The sequence below is a fragment of the Rutidosis leptorrhynchoides genome, chromosome 3, assembly GCF_046630445.1.
Source record: "Rutidosis leptorrhynchoides isolate AG116_Rl617_1_P2 chromosome 3, CSIRO_AGI_Rlap_v1, whole genome shotgun sequence".
Taxonomy (NCBI): domain Eukaryota; kingdom Viridiplantae; phylum Streptophyta; class Magnoliopsida; order Asterales; family Asteraceae; genus Rutidosis; species Rutidosis leptorrhynchoides.
Window position 1 is genome coordinate 118,197,963 of NC_092335.1, and position 21,564 is coordinate 118,219,526.

The 21,564-nt window shown below is 33.1% G+C and overlaps 2 protein-coding genes across 2 annotated transcripts; both read left to right on the plus strand.

Annotated features, from left to right (window-relative positions):
* The first annotated feature begins 3,450 nt into the window (after window positions 1-3,450).
* LOC139896717 (alanine--glyoxylate aminotransferase 2 homolog 1, mitochondrial-like) lies at window positions 3,451-8,002 on the plus strand. The gene is made up of 9 exons (XM_071879355.1): window positions 3,451-3,868; window positions 4,389-4,619; window positions 5,130-5,300; window positions 5,788-5,931; window positions 6,018-6,197; window positions 6,581-6,806; window positions 6,889-7,002; window positions 7,473-7,559; window positions 7,650-8,002. Exons 1-9 carry the CDS (start codon window positions 3,641-3,643, stop codon window positions 7,691-7,693), a joined length of 1,425 nt encoding a protein of 474 aa, XP_071735456.1. The 5' UTR covers window positions 3,451-3,640; the 3' UTR covers window positions 7,694-8,002.
* Window positions 8,003-9,464: 1,462 nt separating this feature from the next.
* Window positions 9,465-16,616, plus strand: LOC139896718 (protein ACTIVITY OF BC1 COMPLEX KINASE 8, chloroplastic). Its single transcript, XM_071879356.1, has 21 exons — window positions 9,465-9,992; window positions 10,745-10,880; window positions 11,163-11,329; window positions 11,573-11,693; window positions 11,770-11,870; window positions 11,987-12,085; window positions 12,194-12,304; window positions 12,385-12,464; window positions 12,978-13,047; window positions 13,143-13,216; window positions 13,336-13,405; window positions 13,497-13,585; window positions 13,789-13,913; window positions 14,147-14,227; window positions 14,353-14,413; window positions 14,841-14,895; window positions 15,014-15,112; window positions 15,246-15,335; window positions 15,535-15,594; window positions 15,664-15,787; window positions 16,196-16,616. Exons 1-20 carry the CDS (start codon window positions 9,612-9,614, stop codon window positions 15,778-15,780), a joined length of 2,187 nt encoding a protein of 728 aa, XP_071735457.1. The 5' UTR covers window positions 9,465-9,611; the 3' UTR covers window positions 15,781-15,787; window positions 16,196-16,616.
* The last annotated feature ends 4,948 nt before the right edge of the window (window positions 16,617-21,564 follow it).

Consider the following 21,564-nt stretch of genomic DNA (forward strand, 5'->3'; position numbering starts at 1 on the left):
TGGTCTCATGTTTGTCTATTATCAAGTCGAAATATGGCATTTGCAAAATTTCTTGCTCAAATTATTAAATTGAGAGCACATTTCCCTGATTATACTATTAAAAGGGTGAGACTAGATAATGCCGGTGAGTTTACGTCTCAAGCATTTAATAACTTTTGCATGTTTATTGGGATTATTGTTGAACATCCCGTTGCCCATGTGCATACACAAAATGGTTTGGCTGAATCATTAATTAAACGATTGCAGCTAATAGCTAGACCATTGATAATGCGAACAAAACTCCCAGTATCTGTATGGGGCCATGCAATTTTGCATGCTGCATCATTGATTCGCATTAGACCAAGCGCAAGTCATACATATTCTCCCTTGCAACTTGCTTTTGGCCATCAGCCAAATATTTTTCACCTTAGAATATTTGGTTGTGCGGTTTATGTCCCTATCGCACCACCACAGCGCACTAAAATGGGTCCTCAAAGAAGGATGGAAATATATGTTGGATATGAAACATCTTCAATAATAAGATATATTGAACCCATGACGGGTGATGTTTTTACAGCACGTTTTGCTGATTGTCACTTTAATGAAACATTATTCCCTAGATTAAGGGGAGAAATAAAAAATAAAGAAAATGATGTTTCATGGTGTGAACCTCAATTAATGTATCTTAATCCTCGCACAAAAGAATGCGAGATCGAAGTTCAAAAAATAATGCATATGCAAGAACTTGCGAATAAATTGCCTGATGCATTTACAGATACAAAAATAGTGACTAAATCATATATACCAGCAGCAAATGCTCCAGCTCGAATTGAAATTCCAAAAACTGGCAATAATGTCATTCTTGAGTCTTTGCCACGCCAGAAACGTGGGAGACCAATTGGTTCCAAAGATAAAAATCCTCGAAAAAGAAAATCGCTTGATAATGAGGTAAAAGAAAGTGTTCAAGAAGAACTACAAATCAATACTCCTTCTACAGAGGAGATTGATGATGTCAATACGGAATTTTCAATCAATTATGCACATTCAAAAATATTATGGAACCGAAATGAAATGAAAAATCTTGATGAGATATTTTCATATAATGTTGCATATGACATCATGAATGATGATGATGATCCAGAACCAAAATCTGTCATGGAATGTCAAAATAGACATGATTGGGATCATTGGAAAGGAGCAATATGAGCTGAATTTGAATCGCTCAATAAAAGAAAAGTTTTCGGATCTATCATTCTCACACCTAAAGATGTGAAACCTGTGGGATATAGATGGGTTTTTGTGCGAAAAAGAAATGAGAAAAATGAAGTTACAAGGTATAAAGCTAGACTTGTAGCTCAAGGTTTTTCTCAAAGACCAGGAATTGATTATGAGAAAACTTATTCTCCTGTTATGGATGCAATTACTTTTAGATACTTAATCAGCCTGGCAGTTTCTAAAAATTTAGAAATGCATCTCATGGATGTTGTGACTGCTTATCTTTATGGATCACTTGATAGTGATATATATATGAAGATACCTGAAGGATTTAAGGTATCAGAAGCAACCAATGCAAAATCCAAAGAAATGTACTCAATCAAGTTACAAAGGTCTTTATATGGGTTGAAACAATCGGGTCGCATGTGATATAAACGATTAAGTGATTACTTGATAAGCAAAGGGTATACCAATAATCTTATTTGCCCATGTGTTTTCATTAAGAAAATAACATCCAGATATGTGATAATAGCTGTTTATGTTGATGATCTTAATATCATAGGTACAAATAAAGAGATCCATGAAGCCATTCAACTTCTAAAGAAAGAATTTGAAATGAAAGATCTCGGAAAAACCAAGTATTGCCTTGGTTTACAAATTGAACATATGCCTAATGGTTTACTTGTACATCAAACAACATATACTGAAAAGATTTTAAAACGTTTTAATATGGTCAAAGCAAAACCATTAAGTAATCCTATGGTTGTTAGATCACTTAATGTTGACACTGATCCATTTCGTCCCTGTGAAGATCATGAAGATATCCTGGGACCAGAAGTACCATATCTTAGTGCAATTGGAGCTCTTATGTATCTTACAAATTGTACAAGACCTGCCATTTCTTTTGCAGTTAATTTGTTGGCAAGGTTCAGCTCAGCTCCTACCAAAAGACACTGGAATGGGATCAAACACATATTTCGATACCTTCGAGGAACTACTGATTTAGGATTATTTTATTCTAACGAATCGAAACAAGATTTGGTTGGTTATGCAGATGCAGGTTATGTATCTGATCCACATAAAGCTAAATCTCAAAATGAATATGTATTCCTAAATGGAGGTACCGCAATATCATGGCGTTCTCAAAAACAAACACTTGTTGCAACATCATCAAATCATGCCGAAGTGATTGCATTACATGAAGCTACGCGGGAATGTTTTTGGTTGAGATCAATGACACAACTCATTACTGATTCTTGTGGACTAGAACGCGATAAAAGTCCAATAACTATCTATGAAGATAATGTAGTTTGCATAACACAGATGAAAGAAGAGTATATCAAAAGTGACCGAACAAAACACCTACCTCCTAGATTCTTCTCATACACTCAAAATCTCATTAAGGACAACCAAATTGAAATGAGATATGTTCAGTTCAGCAAAAACTCTGCTGACCTTTTCACCAAAGCACTTCCAACTACTATTTTCAGAACACACGTTCATAATATTGGCATGAGGCATGTTCAGAAGATGTAACAACTCAGGCGTTGCCTACTTGAGGGGGAGTCAACTCTATGCTGCACTCTTTTTCCCTTAACTAAAGTTTTATCCCAATGGGTTTTCTTTAGCAAGGTTTTTAACGAGGCAGTACTAGTTATTCTCTAATAAAATTGTCATCCAAGGGGGAGTGTTATAAAAGTCAATATTGGATGCTAATTTTATTATTATTATAGATATTGCATAGTATATTTTTTTGAGTATAAATATGTGTGTTATGAGTTCATAATTCACACACTTCAAACATATATAAAACATATACTTCTCTTATATTATCTCTATATACTTATTAGTCTATAGTCAAGAACCAGGTCACTAAAGGTAGTTATAAGCCTACTGAATTATAACAAATTATACTAAACTACAAACTAATAAACAAATAACCAAATAGCGGTGACCGGAAGAACGCTAATCACCTTCGCAATCAAATATATTGGAGGTGATATTTCCACATTCAAAATTTATTCTTCCACCATCATTTCATGTCTCTATTCCCAAAATATCCCTTGTTTGATTATAATAAAAAAAATTATGTAAGTCATCATTAAGAGTAATTCAGTACATTCAAGTGGATATAGTAAATGTTGTGGTGGAAATATCAATTCCCTTTTATTATTAAGAGTATATTTTATCAAATTAATTAGAGTATTAAATTTTCATTAGATAGAAAAGAATCTTGAATTCTTGATTCCACCTCATTCCGTGTCACACTTTCATATCTTGTCATCTATAGAAACAACTGTGGATTCCAGCACCCCATTCACCATTTTTAGCATTACAAACCTATCATATCATTTTCCCCCTGACAACATCACAACAAATTTCCAATTTTTGCTGCAACTACTCAATACGTTACAATTCATTTTGTTCTATCTTCATCAACCAAATAATGGGTGTGCATAGAAACCTTGTGAACAAAAAAACCCTTGAACATTTTGTAAATTCCAAGTGGGGTTCTAATCTTTCTTCGTTCCGGCGGTTTTCGTCGGCGCAACCGCCGGAGATTCCTCCGTTTGATTACCAGCCGGTTCCGTACAAAGGCCCCTTAGCTGATGAAGTATTTGAAAAGAGAAAGAAGTACCTTGGCCCTTCGCTGTTTCATTACTACCAGAAACCAGTAATCATTTATCACTCTCATTCATATAAAAAGTTTAGCTGGTGATATATATGTTTTGCATTTATATGTGTTTTTTAATATGAAGAAGCACCAAAAATAAGGTAACATTTTTGCTTAGATTATGACTAAAATGGTAGTGGGATTTTTGTTTATAGGATGGTTGATTGGATACATAGTGATAAATGTATGTATCTAGTAAAATAATTGACCTAATTAGTATATAAAAGTTGAATTTGAGAAGTTAAATTTGATGTTTGCAGCTGAATTTAATTTAATTTGAATAAGCTAGCAAAATAATCAAAACATGAGCATGGCTATAAAATGTGATCTTTAAAGATTAGGTGAAAACCCCAAATGACTAACAATAATGGAGTGTTATTTTTTCTTTAAAAATGTGATCTTTAAAGATTTTTTTCATAAACGTCCAATGTGGTACAGTACTTTCTTTAGTAACAGTGTATTTTTATGATTGTTGCTCTTTGTTTTATAATAATAGTGTTTTTGTTAATGATCATTACAGCTAAATATAGTTGAAGGGAAGATGCAATATTTGTTTGATGAGAATGGTAGGCGTTATCTTGATGCGTTTGCGGGGATAGTTACCGTTTCTTGTGGTCACTGTCACCCCGAAATCTTGAGTGCCATTGAAGAACAAAATAAGCTTCTTCAGCATGCTACTACTATATACTTGCACCATGCAATTGGTGATTTTGCAGAGGGATTAGCACAAAAGATGCCTGGAAATTTAAAGGTACTTTATGTGTTTGTATGATGCTTTTGGTTGTCATTAGCTCTACTTTAAGATTAAACATATTCACCTAGTGGTCCCACTTAGGTACATAATCAACTCACTTGGCCCATGCCTTTAAATAAAACTATTATACCACATTATTAGTAACACTTTGAATTGAATGTAGCTTTGGTTGCTGTTACAATAGCCTTGTTAACTTTATTCCCACGCTGTTGGTGGTTAGGTGTAGTTTGGTTAATTTGTTTGATGTTTTACCATATGTTGCGGTTGTTAATTATTTATTGTATCGGTTTGTACTCTATTGATCTTCGGATACATTTTTATAGAATATTGTGTTTTCGCCCAAAAAATAATAATATTAGTAACGCTTCTGAATGCGAAAGGATGATACTTGTTATAAATGATAATGTACGAGTTATGTTGAATCCTGTTTTTCATCCTAGACCCTTTTTAATGTATAATTATACGTTGAACAATGGGTAAAAGTTCATTTTGACGATGATACAACAGGTGGTGTATTTTGTAAACTCTGGAACAGAAGCTAATGAACTAGCAATGTTAATGGCACGCTTATACAGCGGTAACCTTGGGATGATTGCTTTGCGAAATGCGTACCATGGTGGCAGTGCGGGTACAATCGGTTTGACCGCTTTGAACACATGGAAGTACCCGATACCACAGGTATGTCTACCTAAAAAATCTTAAGGACTAAAAAAACAACATATGCTTAGCTACATGTCACTAGTACCAGTGGAAAATTCGCCATCTGAGTCGGTTGAGAACAGGTCCTAATGTGGGCCGGGTCGGGCCAATCTGCAAATACTCTCTCTGTCCCAAAAAGAATGTCTTCTTGGAAATTTTGTTTTATTTATGGTAGGTTTGATAAATGTACCGTTTTGCCCTTATATGCAAGGTATGTTTGGATGAATTTATTTTAATAAATAAATGTTGCAAATACAATGAGGGTAAAGTGGGGAGTTCAATGATATTTAGTGGTTATTTTTTGCAAGTGGATAATTATTTTGGGACGGATATATAAATAGTAAGGTGGACACTTTTTTTGGAACAGATGGAGTAGTTTTTTGTCATTTTATTTGCGAGTTCTCTAAAAACTTCTCCACTTATGTTGTTTCCTATCTACCAAATATATTATGTGAAAATCTTGTAGGGTGAAATTCATCATGTTGTGAATCCAAATCCGTACCGTGGGGTGTTTGGGTCGGATGCTAAAAGCTATGCGCAAGACGTACAAGATCACATTGATCATGGTACTTCAGGAAGAGTTGCAGGTTTTATATCTGAAACCATTCAGGTTAGTTTTTTTTATTTAAATCTTGTTTTATATTATGATGAACTTGTACAATTACTTGTCAAGCTAGAATTTTGATTGAACTTTAGGGAGTTGGGGGAGCGGTTGAATTGGCCCCGGGATACTTGAAGTTGGTTTACGACATGGTTCGTAAAGCGGGTGGTGTGTGTATTGCTGATGAAGTTCAAACGGGTTTCGGTCGTACCGGAAGCCATTACTGGGGTTTTCAAACACAAGATGTGATCCCGGATATTGTCACCATGGCTAAGGTAAACTTTTTCTAACCTTTTTACTATATGAAGTACTGAAACGTGTCTGGGTAGAAGTTGAAAAATGGAAAGGTTAGACTTTAGAGTAGTTGGTTGATGAGTCAAAATGGGTACTCTTATTACGTGATGAACAGGGCCTAATTAGGTCGACTCACCAACACGTTCTGTTCATTTACGAAGAATTAATGTCTTAAGTATGATTATAATCGTCTGAGAGTTCTATTAAATGATTGAGAAAGTTGTGTGCAGCTGTGTATTACCCTTACAGAAACATTCGATCCATATAACTCATTTTATTTTAAGTTTTAGTTTCCTTTTTTTTTTTTTTACTCGTTTCAAGTGTTTTATATAAAACTGATTGTGGATTTGTTGATCTGGTTTAGGGAATCGGAAATGGTTTACCATTAGGAGCAGTGGTTACAACTCCTGAAATAGCACAAGTGATGTCTCAAAAAATACAATTCAACACGTTTGGAGGTAACCCTGTGTGCTCGGCTGGTGGACTTGCGGTCCTTAGGGTTCTCGATAAGGAAAACCGTCAAAGTCATTGTGCTAATGTCGGGTCCCATTTGATCGGGCGGTTGAAAGATCTTCAACAAAAATATGAAAGTAATTTTCTCTTGAAATTGATATCTTGGAATTATTATTGGTTTACAACAATATTTTATAGATATTCATTTTTCCTTTCTAGTAATCGGCGATGTTAGAGGGAAGGGGTTGATGGTTGGCATCGAGCTTGTAACTGACCGTAAAGAGAAGACGCCTGCTAAAGCCGAAACTGCCGTTTTGTTCGAGAAATTACGAGGTACATGTAAATACTTATCGTTTGCTGGATATGCGTAGTAGATGGGCATATCAGGTATAAACTGGATTACGTTCAAAAGTCAAAACATACAACTTTTTTTTGTGCTGGTCTAGTCGACCTGAAACACCGCTGTTTAAACAATTTCTTTTTGTGAAAATTACAATACAAAATTGGTATGTCAAAAATGATATCGATAATTATCATTCTAAGATTCTGACTTGCATTTTGTATTTGCAACATTTATTTATTTCACCCCTTTAACTTGTTAGATATGTTGTATGTAATATGAATTAATCCTGTATTTTTCAGACTATTATATTAAAGTTGTGATCCAAAATTTTCAATAACTAATTTGTGTACCTGTAAACCCCGGCATTTTCTTTTGCTGCTATATCTGTTAAGTTTACATATACGGGTCAAAATCGTTCCCTCTTAACTCGATTCAACTATTTTTGTGTGCGTGAATGAAGAGATTGGAGTTCTGGTTGGTAAAGGTGGATTACATGGGAATGTTTTCAGAATCAAACCACCTATGTGCTTTAACAAAGATGATGCAGGTACACATTTCACTTTTCGCACATGTACGTTACATATTTTTCTATGTACAAATAAGTATGCATATACATAGTATATTTTGTTATGTGCAGATTTTCTAGTTGATGCGTTGGATTATTCGATGTCAAAGCTCTGAGATTATGTCATATAACTCATAAGGAACCCGGGCTTTTCTAAGAAGCTCGTGTCTCATGTGATCTTCACACCTAATACCAGCGATTGAATTGGTGTGGGTTTTTTTCGAATGGTGGTTCTAATGAAACCAGTTGATATCGCACTTTATGGGTTTTATCAGGGGTCTTATTTTCTCAGTTTCGTGTTTATGGCAATATAAGATTGTAGAGACCAAATATGTTTTATTATTGACAATGTTAGGACTTATAATCCAGTCAAATAATCTAAAGTTGTTAAAAAACAATTGTATTATTATTGCACATGAAAATTTAGACCCATTCTATAGAAAACCAGTCAGATAACTAAAGTTGTTTGATATAAAATTAATAATTTATAATTATCAAAATACCCATGTGAACAAAACTGAAATGGGCAGTGTGCATAGGGGTACCCTGTAATTTCACAACCCTCAGTTAATAGTAGTATATAGTATATACTAATATACGTATAGTATAATAATAATTTTACTGTCCTCAGTTAATAGTATATATGTATAATGTATGTCGTATAGATATATATATTAGAGATATAGATATCAAGGTAAAACAGAAAATATAAGCTATGAATATGATGCTGATACGTGAATACGTGATTATGAATTATCATGTGTAAAACATGATACCCCAAGATCGGTTTTTATGGTCACAAAGACAGGGCCGTGTTTGGATAGTCCTTGTAACTTGTAAGGACATCATATTAGCGACCCGTCCTAATCCATCTGGACGAATACATTACATTTGGTTACATCGCGAGGTACTTGACCTCTATATGATACATTTTACAAACATTGCATTCGTTTTTAAAAGACAAACTTTCATTACATCGAAAGTTGACAGGCATGCATACCATTTCATAATATTTATCTATAAATGATCTAATCTGTCATTTACTTAATCATAATCTTCTGAACTCACCAACCTTTTGGTTGACACTTTAAAACATGTTTATTCTCAGATATTATAGAAATCTTCCGCTGTGCATTAGCTCATTTTAAAGATATTACGTGGAATCATTCATGGCATATTTCAAAAGACGTTGCATTCAAGTCTTGTTTAGTTTTTCGTGTGTGATGTAAAGTGACGATACAAGGATGGCGAGGTAGCTTATGTCAATAATTATAATAATTAATTTTATTTCTTTCTAATATCAAAAGAAAAATGCTAACGACAGCTCTAAAGGTTGTCGTTAACATGCATTAAGTATTTATACATGGCGGTTATTAGTCATTTTCATAAAGGCGGTTATCAAAATTTACAATATTTTAAAGCGTGTTAATGACAGCCTTAAGGGTTGTCGTTAGCATTTTCTAATGAATACTTACTAACTCGTTTAATATATATTAAATATAAATGTGGATAGATGGACTTTAATTAGATTGGTATAAATATCAATGAATAAAAAGTACTTAAATGAATATGATTGTGGATATTGGTATCCATTATTACTTGTAATATACAATACAAATTGACAACTCCCTATCCCTATTTTAATAAAACTCGAACCCACTTGGTGCGTATGTCTATGTGCTACGTATATATTGTAATACGGAGTACATACGAAATGAAATAAATGGCTAGTGTTAAAGGAAATTTATTACTTTATAAAATTGTGACTTTGAGGCTGACCTTAGTTTGACTTGTCAACCCAATCCATGAGTCAAGTAAACTACAAAAAAATGAAATTTGATTAAACCAATCACAGCCTCTATTTTTATCCCTACACTCATCTTCCTCTTGCTTCCGTGTCTTATTCTTTCACCACTCTTTTCACTACTTCCTTCCCCCATTCCTATGATCAATCTCCAATTTTCACAATTAGCCAATTAGGGTTAGGGTTTCAACTCAATTCAATAAACTTACCAGCTTTTGCTGCTGCAAACAATGGCAGCATCTTGTTTTACTGCTTCACTTTCAATTGAACCTACGTTTCTCCGTCCAGATACAGCTGGTAATAAACTTAAGTTTTCTATATATAGACGCAATGCTCTGCGTAAATTGAATTCGAATAGAGGTCGAATTCAAGCTGCTGGGAGGGAGGAAGTGGTGGTAGTTGAGAAAGAAGATGGGAAGATTGATTTGGGTGGGAATGGTAGTTATAATAAATATGTTAATGGAAATGGGAATGGGAGTTTGGCTAAGTATGTTAATGGCAATGGAAATGGGAGTGGGAGTCAGAATGGATATAAGAATAAGAAGAAGACAATTGAGGAAATTGGTCAGGAAGATGCATGGTTTAAAAATAAGGGGAAGGGGAAAGTTGAGGTACTATTTGTTTAAATGATTATATTGTTTTTTGTTTGCTAAATTTGTGTGTTATGTTGAAATGTTAATGTTGAATATAATGATTATAGGGTGTTTGATTTGGGGCGTGTTTGATAAAACTGAATGAATAAGCTCTGAATAGTTAATAATCTGAATGATTCAAAGGTTCTGAAAGAATTTGCTTCTAAATGACAATAACCTGTTTGATAATCAATTTGAAAGAATAATGTGAAGGATGTAAAATTACCTTATTAACCTTTAACATGAATGAAAACTACCATATTGTTGTTTAATAAGTGTTTATGATATAATTTAAACAGAATATTACATAAAATATAAAATTTTAGGTGCTTAATGGTTAATTCGCAATTTAGCACCATTTGTCATTCAGAGGTCAGTAACAAACGCAATGGTTCAACATTCAGTTCTAAACCATTCAATTAAGAGGTAATCAAACGCACCTTTAGTTAATTTTATGGGCTTATCAGCTTATTGAAATTTGAAAAAGCTACATTTTTTGCGTGTTATGAGCTTATCAACTTCAATATGTTGTAAGCTGAAGTTGATAAGCATCAAACACCCCGATAACTTATGTATTTTGAAATTTGAAATCTTGTAGAAAGTTTGCAGGTTGTATGATAAGTTGATAACTTATGAATGGCGCCAATATGCTAAATGAAGTGCGCGATTATTGAAGTTTTGGGGAGATGAGTGTGCATGACTTGTTTCTGATACTAGTTTTCTTATTGTAGGTGTCAGTTGCTCCCGGTGGGCGATGGAATAGATTCAAGACTTATTCAACCATTCAAAGAACTTGTGAAATATGGGGTTTTGTTATATCATTTCTTTTCAAAGCCTGGTTCAACAATCAGAAATTCGCATATCGTGGTTAGTTACCAACTCAGCTATGTGATGATGGTTTAAAATTTATATGTCCATGTTTTCCGGCACAAGATGATTTGTTATTTCTTAGTTAAAAAATAAACTAGTGATGATTTTAGAAAATGATAAACTTATGATCAATATGCCCAAGTAGCCTGGTCAACTCCAGTCACACGTTATCTACACATGCACATCCCACATTTCTCTCGCTGCACATTACGAGACAATTAGTTTAATAATGTTATTGTCGTTTTGATTACTTTTGGCTAAGCCTTTAGTTGTATACAGGGGGAATGACAGAGCAGAAGAAATCTGAAAGGCGAAAAACTCTAGCGAAGTGGCTTAAGGAGAGTATTTTAAGATTAGGTCCTACATTTATCAAGATCGGGCAACAATTTTCAACTAGAGTTGACATTCTAGCACAGGAATATGTAGATCAGTTATCAGAACTTCAGGTATTTTTCATAGAATGTTAACATTTGGCGATTTATGTTATTTAGTTTGGTCTTACTAATAGTTAGACAAAAATTATGTAATTTATATGATCATTAGAATATAGCCATGTGATTCATGAGTCTTTTTGCTTAAGTTTGTTATTTTAAAATATATGAATATACGAGAATGTACTTCTCCATTTTGCTTAAGTTTATTTTATTTTTGCCTATCATAAAATAAAGAACTCTATGAACTCTGCACAGGATCAAGTTCCTCCTTTTCCATCAGAGACTGCTGTTTCGATTATCGAAGAAGAACTTGGAGCCCCTGTTAATGAAGTATTCGATTACTTTGATTTTGAGCCAATAGCTGCTGCCAGTCTTGGTAATCAAGAGTTCGTTTTATGTTATTGTTATCGAAAAACTTATTGCTGGTTAATAACATATAATATCTATTGCAGGTCAAGTACATCGAGCAAGATTGAAGGGCCAAGACGTGGTAATTAAAGTTCAAAGACCGGGACTCAAGGATCTTTTCGATATTGATCTGAAAAATCTGAGGGTTTGTTTTCATTTACATGAAATGAATTGCAGTCCTCAATTTTGATTTACTTGATTATTTATTATTTTATTAAATGATGTTGGATTTGATTTAGCATTTTGTTTTATCTTTCTCAGGTAATAGCAGAAAATCTTCAAAAAATTGACCCGAAGTCTGATGGTGCAAAAAGGGATTGGGTTGCTATCTACGATGAGTGTGCCAATGTTTTGTATCAGGTAACCCTGTTCTACCAAACATTTTATAAACTGAGTATGCAGTACAGTTTTTCCATTTGTGTTACGTTCATGTTTTTTATTAGTGAATTCTAATGTGTTTATTTACAGGAAATTGATTATACAAAAGAAGCTGCAAATGCGGAGTTGTTTGCAAGTAACTTTAAAGATCTAGATTATGTAAAAGTCCCGAGTATATATTGGGAATACACCACTCCACAGGTTAATATTTTAGCATCTATATTTTGATCCCGGTTATAGAACTTTATCTTCTTTAGCTCATAATGTTAATCTGAATGTAGGTTCTTACAATGGAGTACGTCCCAGGAATCAAGATTAACAGGATACAAGCTTTAGATCAATTAGGCGTTGATCGCCAAAAGTAAGTGTACTATTATTTTACAACTTTACAGAGCATTAGGCTAGTTGGCGGTACTTTTTATTGCCTTATTTGCCACATTTTCTGTTATAATGTTACTATCTTCTTACACGTGAAATAATATACATGAAATGTTTTGTATATGATGCTTTATGGTGCTAACTGAAAGCAAAAAATTTGGTTAAATCTTGTAAAGAACATAAAAGTGTTCCAAATGAAAACTACATATCATAAACCCTTTTAATGTGTATATAGTTGAAATGTAGCAAATCGAGAAGTACCTTAGTCATATCAGAAGCTAAGTGTACGGATGTAAGTAGTCAAACAAGTAATCATAAAATTGAGAAACTACAAACGAAAAGATAATAAAATAAGAAATGGTAACCGAGTGGTATATGGTGATGTTGGTTACTAGATCAATGTTCTACTATAAACCCTGTACTATTTGTCTAATCATGGGACCCACTTCTACTTAGTATATATGGTTGGTTATATACTTATATGATTGTTCCACAGGCTAGGTCGTTATGCCGTTGAATCGTATTTGGAGCAGATTCTGTCCCATGGTTTCTTCCATGCTGATCCTGTAAGTTATATTAGAAGTAACGATTCTTATAATTACAAATAGGTCACGTGTATTGTAATAGTGTATGATTAAAATCTATACTTTCTTTGATTCAGCACCCTGGTAATATAGCTGTTGATGACGTTAATGGTGGAAGATTGATATTTTATGATTTTGGAATGATGGGGAGGTAATAATGACTAGATTATTTATTTTTTCAACCAAATAAATATTTTCTTAAAGTAAACATCTACAATAATTTATTTTATTTTATTTTATATTGAAATGCTAAGCATCGAGTTCTTGCAGCATAAGCCCAAACATCAGAGAAGGTTTACTGGAAGTGTTTTATGGAGTTTATGAGAAGGATCCAAATAAGGTTAATTGTTCAATTCTTTTTATTCTTGTTATTGCATTGATTACTTCTCACCTTATTAAATATTACTTTATACGATTATCTTATGATGCAGGTTCTTCAAGCAATGGTTCAAATGGGTGTACTTGTGCCTACTGGAGATATGACAGCTGTCAGACGAACTGCACTATTCTTCCTTAATAGGTTAGACTTAAGCCTCTAGCTCTCTACTTGATTTTTGTACGTGTGAACTTACTAGGAAAAGCACATAGAATTAACTAGAAAGAAGGGAACTTTATAGTGTGTCGCGTGCAATTTTATATTGTTGTTATTCACTGTGTTTTCCCAGTTATGAAAACATTGTACTTGTTATTTATTACGTATGAATGTTACCTACTTACTTGTAGCTTCGAAGAACGCCTTGTGGCACAACGAAAAGAAAGAGAGTTGGCCAACGCAGAGCTTGGATTTAAGAAACCGTTGAGCAAAGAAGAAAAAACAGAGAAGAAAAAGCAGCGTTTAGCTGCAATCGGTATTGACTTTTTTTCCTGTCATTGCTTCATGCAAAAAAAAAAAAAAAAAGGATAAAAAAACCTAATGTTAACTAATGCGCTTTTGCAAAATGTCACGCTTGTTAGAAAATTTAAGTTTAGCGAATACTAGATTTTTAACAAATAGTATAAAATTGTTTATTGCATTTTTATTTTTGTTTTTAAACTTTTGTTTTATGAAAATGCGTTGAATGTTATCAATATGATTGTTCAGGTGAGGATCTTTTGGCTATTGCAGCAGATCAACCATTCCGTTTTCCTGCCACATTCACGTTTGTTGTTAGAGCTTTTTCTGGTATCTGATGTTTAAGTTTGCTCTCCATTCTTATATTATGTTACATAATGAAAATGGACTCTACAATAATATACGAATATAGCTATAATTCAGAGACATCTCACTGTTTGTACTTTAATTTGCAGTGTTAGATGGCATTGGGAAAGGTCTCGACCCCCGTTTTGATATCACCGAAATCGCGAAACCGTGAGTGTTTTTAAACTGTGAATATGCTCTCCGATAAGTCTCCGGTTTTCATTTTGACCTTATAAATGCGTTCAAACTATGTATACCCTTGATAAACTATGTTTATCACAGTGTAAAACAATTTGAAAGTTATCCAAAGTGTATTTTCAATGCATCCAACCACCTAACTCTTGTTATAATCAAAGTTACATTGTGATAATATATAAATTTTATATTTATCTTTGGCACACTAGATATTAATAAAATATTAGTCTCATATGCGGCCAAGTTTTTGGTCTACGCAGCCGAATTATTTTTATCCATACCAACAGTTACCAATTTTCACCCGACCCGTCCGATCTGCCCATTTTGACACCCTCTTAGAAATCTTCTATTTTTGAGTTCCTGGTTGTTGTTTTCAGTAACATGATAATTTATTTGTTTATAGCTATGCTCTGGAACTGCTAAAGTTTCGTGAAGCTGGTGTTGAAGTAGTCATTAAGGTTTGATCCTTTACAAGTTATAACCATCTATGTTATATATGGCTTTGAGTATTAATAAAAACTAATATATCTGCTAATCCTTTTTTTTATTATTATATTTGTTTTTTGTGTGTTTCAGGACTTCAGGAAGAGATGGGATAGACAATCACAAGCAGTGTACAACTTATTTAGACAAGCTGACAGAGTTGAGAAACTTGTTGGAGTTATCGAGCGATTGGTAAATATCTTTCTTATGTATATTTACACCAGTTGACATGATTGTGATACATGTTATATATCTTTTCTAGCTTTCTTTTTTGTGTGTTTCTTGATTTATGTATACCACAATTTGGTGTCTCATGTACATACAGGAGCAAGGTGACTTGAAGTTACGAGTTCGGGCATTGGAGTCGGAGAGGTCGTTTCAGCGTGTTGCTGCTGTTCAGAAAACAATTGGAAGTGTAAGTTTGTTGGTCTCTTTGTAAACAAGTCATTGGTTAGTGGGCCCAATCCGCTCAAACCGGACCCGTGAATAGTAATTTCCATTTTGACCCAAACCAGTTTTGAGATGTTACCCAAACACCCACCTGTTGAGCTCAAAAGTACATCTCCTAGTTGTTGAATTACTTATTTTCTTTCTTTCTGTGGTCTAATTAACAGGCTGTTGCTGCTGGAAGTCTAGTCAACCTGGCAACTATTTTACATCTCAATGCAATCAGAGTAAGTACCAAAATTATTATTATAACTCAGATGATTCCAAGTATCTTACGACGTTTTCTTGTTTTTCAGGGTCCTGCTATGATATCATATTTCTTTTGTGCATTTTTTGGCTTGCAAGTTCTCATCGGCCTGCTCAAGGTCAAAAAACTTGATCAGCGAGAGAAATTGATTACTGGAACGGCTTAAGAAAATTGTAAGTTTAATCTCGGATAATTCAATATTGTTACACATTCATACATCTAGTTATCTGATGATTATAAATACAGTAACTAGAAGCAACCTTTTTTAACATATTCTCAACTTTATTCAATATCAGATACTGCTCTTAACTATGGCATGTTCTTACTTACTCCTTCACTGTGTAAACCATATGATTATATGCAGGGGCGGAATATAGTGAAGACGGGTAGGGGCACCCGCCCCATCTGGATTTCAAAAAAAAAAAAAAAAAAAAAAGAAAAAGAAAAGAAATTACACTAAAAAAATAAGGTTTTTATTAGTGTTTATCCCCTATCAACGAAAAATTTATTAGGTTTGGGCAAACGCCCCATCTGTAGGCGGCTTCAAGTTCCGCCACTAATTATATGCAAATTTTATGCAGATTGAAAGAGTAAATAGTTGTGTTTTCATCTACATACAAGTTTACACCTGAGCTACAGAGTTTTGTAGACAGATGATCTTTCCAATAAGCATTCCAAGTTCAATTTAGAGATCTATGTGAAAGACTGCAGGCTGTTAATAATCGCAGGAATATATTAATTTAGCCGAAGCTTGTTTTTGCTAGCCATTGAAGCTCTTAAGGTCAATCGCGTAAGCTTGTATCAGGGTATAATAATCATCATAGTTGACTGTCACAATCCAAACTGTAGATATGTATCTCCGTATGAAAAGGGCCTGGTTTGACCATGCTCTGTTTTCTATGATCGGGTGTGTGTGCTGTAATTCGGTGTAAAAGTCTAACAGTAAAAAATCTATGTTAATACAGATAGCTAATGAATTCTTCTCATCAAATTACTTGGTTATTATACTTGTATAGGTTATTTAGTGTACGCTCTCTTTAATTCTTGAATTTATAAATGGTCAAAGTATCGAATAAAGTTACAAATGTTATACTCCGTATTTAAAAATATTGAATTAGTAATGTTAAGTATTCAGTTTAATGTTAAGTATTCATAATTTCATAATAATAGTTATAGTAAAACATATAATACTCGGATAAAACAGTAGGTAGTTCTGTTGCATGACAATGTTGATGAAGTCACTCATGGGCAAAAGCCACTTCACACATGAGATTTATTTAATTTTGTGGCAACTCATACTTGAAGACACAATGGATATGGGCTTGGTCCACTTGGTGGAACTTTAACAGTTACTCAATTAGGTATGTATGTATGACATAACTTGTACGGGTGTACTATACTTTTCTTACTGTATTTCTTTGAAAATTTTGAAGGTTGGGTATTTTGGTGACCATTGGATGTCTTATTATGAACTACGGAGTATAGTACGGAGTAGTTTTTTTAACAGTGACAGCATAATAAATCCGCTACATAAATCAACCACATATAATCTATACCCTTCGGTATCGAAATTAGAAGTCCAAATATTATTCAAGTCCACTTCCGGAAAACGGAATTTTATAAAGAATATATGAAGTCGTTTGGATCTGTAGCACTTGTATATCTACTATATCATCATATTAAATTAATAAAATGTAATTATGTTTTTTGCTGTAAAAAATGTACATCCTTAGTTTGTGATAAAAGATTAAACATTATAAGAAAAATCTGACGTGGCACTTGATTGTCAAGGTGATTAGAAGTGATTCTCTCAATCGGAATAAGTGCTCAAATAGTAGTATGAGATCATATCTTACATACCAAGATCCCTAGTTACCAACAAATTGCTTGGTGGTACAAAATTGTCTTAGAAGCTTGAGTCCGGTATATTGAAGCTTTTGATAATGCAGGAGTAGGTTCGAGCCTCACTCATGACAAATTTACACATCTTGCCGTAATTGGATTCCCCTTGTTCCTGCCATTAAGGGGTATTTTGTTGGAAATTTAGTGTAATTGAGGGATTTAATCTACACTTGTAAATGGGTTAGGAGGTACGGAGTGTACACCCATTAAGTGATAGATTACCCGGACCCGAAAGTGGTTTTTCATTATCACAAATTTGAGTGATTACGGAAGTATTATTCCTGCACTAGGTGAAACATCTCCATCGTGGAAATAAAACAAACAACTTTATGAAAAGGATTTAATCGATTTCCTTGATTTGGTTGTTGGAAATAAAACAAACAACTTTATGAAAAGGATTTAATCGATTTTCTTGATTTGGTTGTTGGAAATAAAACAAACAACTTTATGAAAAGGATTTGTTTTAGATTTGAAAAGGAAATTAGTTAGTGAAACATCTCCATCATGGAATAATACTTGTTTTTGGGTGCCTATAAATAAGGACTATCATTCATGAGAAAAAATAGATACAAAAACGCCTTAATACTCTTATGCAAAAGAGTTCTTGTTTACTGCCAATAACAAGAACTAATCTCCGTCTTATCCCAAAGTGATATTCGTGTAACCCAGGCAATAAGGGTCGAATAATTACTTTCGGAAAGTGATACCACGATTCAGTGATTTATCCGGCTATCGATTATTTTACCCTACACGAAATTTCAATAAAACCTCCAACAATCGAAAGTAATTATTTGTTATAATCGATGGCGGCTACGATGAAACACATGACGGCGAATTTCTCTAAACTTGATAAGTTTGAAGGAATTGATTTTAGGAGATGGAAAAAGAAGATGCATTTCTTTCTGAGCAGCATGAGTGTGGTGTACGTACTCAGCACACCAATTCCCGAAGATCATGGTGATGATGCCACTGTTGAACAAATTCGAAAAAGGTTCAAGTGGGAGAACGATGACTACATCGCTAGAGGTTTAATCCTCAATGGTATGGCTGATTCCCTTTTTGATATTTACCTAAATGTTGAATCTGCTAAAGAACTATGGGACTGTTTAGAAACCAAGTATATGTCTGAGGATGTTTCTAGTAAAAAGTTCCTTGTGAGTAATTTTAATAATTACAAGATGGTCGATTCTAGACCGGTCTTGGAACAATACAATGGGCTCATTTGTATACTTGGTCAATTCACACAACATAAGATGAACATGGATGAGTCTATTCAAGTCTCAAGCATAATTGATAAACTACCTCCATCTTGAAAAGAATTTAAACATTCTTTGAAACATAAGAAGGAGGATTTAACTCTTGTTGAGTTGGGTAGTCATCTGCGTATTGAGGAATCCCTCAGGTTGCAGGATAATGACAAGCCTAAGAGCAACGAAGTTGCTGGTACGTCTGTTGTCAATATGGTGGAACATAAAAAGTTCACTAGTAATAATGACAAAAAGGGAAAACGTAAACATCAAGGTAATAACAAAGTTGATCCTAATAAGAAGTCTAAATTGACTTGTTGGAAGTGTGATAAATCTGGACACTTGAAGAGGGATTGCAAGGTTATTTTTGGCACTAACAATGCTAAGGGATATAGCACAAATGGTTCGGGCAATAGTTCGAACAACCAAGCCCCGAAAGGTCAGAATATATTTAATAATTCAATTGAGAATTATTATGTTTCGTATATATCTGAGATATGTTTTGTGCAGGATGATGATATTGCGTGGTGGGTTGACTCTGGAGCTACTATTCTTGTATGTAAGGATAGATGTTGGTTCAAGACGTACGAGTCGGTGACTGATGGATCAATTCTTCATATGGGAAATGAGTCAACATCCTCTATTCATGGACGTGGTCGTGTGGATTTAAGTTTTAGTTCTGGAAAGATTGTTTCTTTGTTTAATGTTTTGCATGTACCACAAATTAGGAAAAATTTGGTTTCAAGTAGTATGTTGAATAATTGTGGTTACAAGCAAGTTATTGAATCTGACAAGTTTGTTCTATCTAAAAATGGTTTATTTGTTAGATTTGGTTATTTGAGTAATGGAATATTTAGACTAAACATTGAACATGTAAGTGTTGATATTGCTTGTATGTCTACTACTAGCACAAATAATTCTATTATTTGGCATGCTAGACTAGGACATGTACACTTTAAAAGAATGCAAGATATGTCTAAAGATGGATTAATATCGGCCTTTGATATGAACAATGAAAAGTGTAAAACGTGTATTTTGACAAAGATCACTAAGAAACCTTTTCAAAATATACATCGTGATACTGAGATTTTGGAATTAATACATAGTGATTTATGTGATTTGCATGCAACTCCTACTTTAGGGAACAAGAAATATTTTGTGACTTTTATTGATGATGCTTCTAGATTTTGCTATGTTTATTTGTTACATACTAAGAATGAAGCATTAGATAAATTTAAAATATTTAAAACTGAAGTAGAATTACAACAAAAGGCATTGATTAAAAGACTTAGAACGGATAGGGGAGGTGAATACATTGACCAATTGTATTTCCAATCCGTTGGTATTATCCATGAGACCACAGCTCCTTATACTCCACAACAAAATGGTATATCTGAGAGGAAGAGTAGGGTCCTCAAAGATATGGTTAATTCCATGTTATCCTATTCGGGTTTAAGTAAGGGATTTTGGGGAGAAGCTATATTAACAGCTTGTAATTTGCTTAATAGAGTTCCTAACAAAAGGAACAAGATTACACCTTATGAACTTTGGAATAAAAGAAAACCTAACTTGAACTATCTTCGGTGTGATGACCCGAAAAATTTCGACTTATTTAAACCAATTCTCTATATATTTTAATATTTTCGACATGATAAGCAATGAATTTTGACAAGTTTTAAAACTTTTAAAAATGATTTTTTTATATAACGGTTGACCACCCTGTTTGTCCAACGATTCATGAAAGTCATAACATGTATTATATACATATTTTAATAAATATAAGAGTTTTCGATATATACGGAATCATGCGAATAATATTTATATACGAAATGATTAAAAATTTACTATTAAACGATGCTATTTCAAATTAAAAATTTTACGTATCAAGTCATTTTATTTTTATGATATATTTTTTGTATTTTTTTAAGAAACGAAGTTAAATTAATAATGTACAATTTGTAAAGCACAACGTACAACGTGTAGCTTAAATAGTTGAATTTAAATTAATTCATTTACTATTTACATGAAAATGACATGATGGAAATTATTAATTATAAGTTACATAGAATACTCCTGAAGTATTTAATAAATACCACTTTTTAAAATTTTAATATTCGATTTACGTATTATATTATTTTATTATAATTATTATATTATATTTATATTATATAAATGATGTCGACACAAGAACATCCAAATTGATGATATTATTATTTTTAATTTACAAGTTTTTATTATTATTATTATATTATATTATTATATTATTATTTTTTTATATATATATGAACGAGGTCAGTTTGTGAATTGATTACAACCATTTCTCTCGATCAATCTCTCTTTCACATTTATAATTATTATTATTTATTATTATTATTATTATTATTATTAAGATTAATATTATTAATATTAATCGTATTACTATTATTAGGAGTAATATTATTATTAGTAGTATTAGTACATAAAATACTACGACGAGGTTATGTCCAAACAATTTCAAAAATGGTTTTCGAGCGGGATAGAGCTAAGGAAACTATGGGTTATAGCTATGGAGGTTATGGGTAATATTCTTGAGTACCATTCACAAGTCAAACCTAGTGTTTATCATCTCTGTTGCGTCTACGTACTTTCCTACAATATTGAATCTCAATATTGATACGTGAGTATACATATCTTATCTTTTATATCTTGTTTGTGTATCCATATCTAGTGCTCGAGTATATATATTTATATATGCTTGTATACTAAATTTTGTCGTTAAACAGTTTATAATGAATCACGAATTAAATACATATATTACTGGT

What these genes read in the sequence shown, in the direction of transcription:
- LOC139896717 (XM_071879355.1), top strand. Translation starts at nt 3,641, where the DNA reads ATGGGTGTGCATAGAAACCTTGTGAACAAAAAAACCCTTGAACATTTT. An exon ending in AGATGCCTGGAAATTTAAAG is followed by an intron (nt 4,620 to 5,129) that starts GTACTTTATGTG and finishes ATGATACAACAG; the next exon opens with GTGGTGTATTTTGTAAACTC. An exon ending in TTATATCTGAAACCATTCAG is followed by an intron (nt 5,932 to 6,017) that starts GTTAGTTTTTTT and finishes ATTGAACTTTAG; the next exon opens with GGAGTTGGGGGAGCGGTTGA.
- LOC139896718 (XM_071879356.1), top strand. Translation starts at nt 9,612, where the DNA reads ATGGCAGCATCTTGTTTTACTGCTTCACTTTCAATTGAACCTACGTTT. An exon ending in GATTTTGGAATGATGGGGAG is followed by an intron (nt 13,217 to 13,335) that starts GTAATAATGACT and finishes GAGTTCTTGCAG; the next exon opens with CATAAGCCCAAACATCAGAG. An exon ending in ATCACCGAAATCGCGAAACC is followed by an intron (nt 14,414 to 14,840) that starts GTGAGTGTTTTT and finishes ATTTGTTTATAG; the next exon opens with CTATGCTCTGGAACTGCTAA.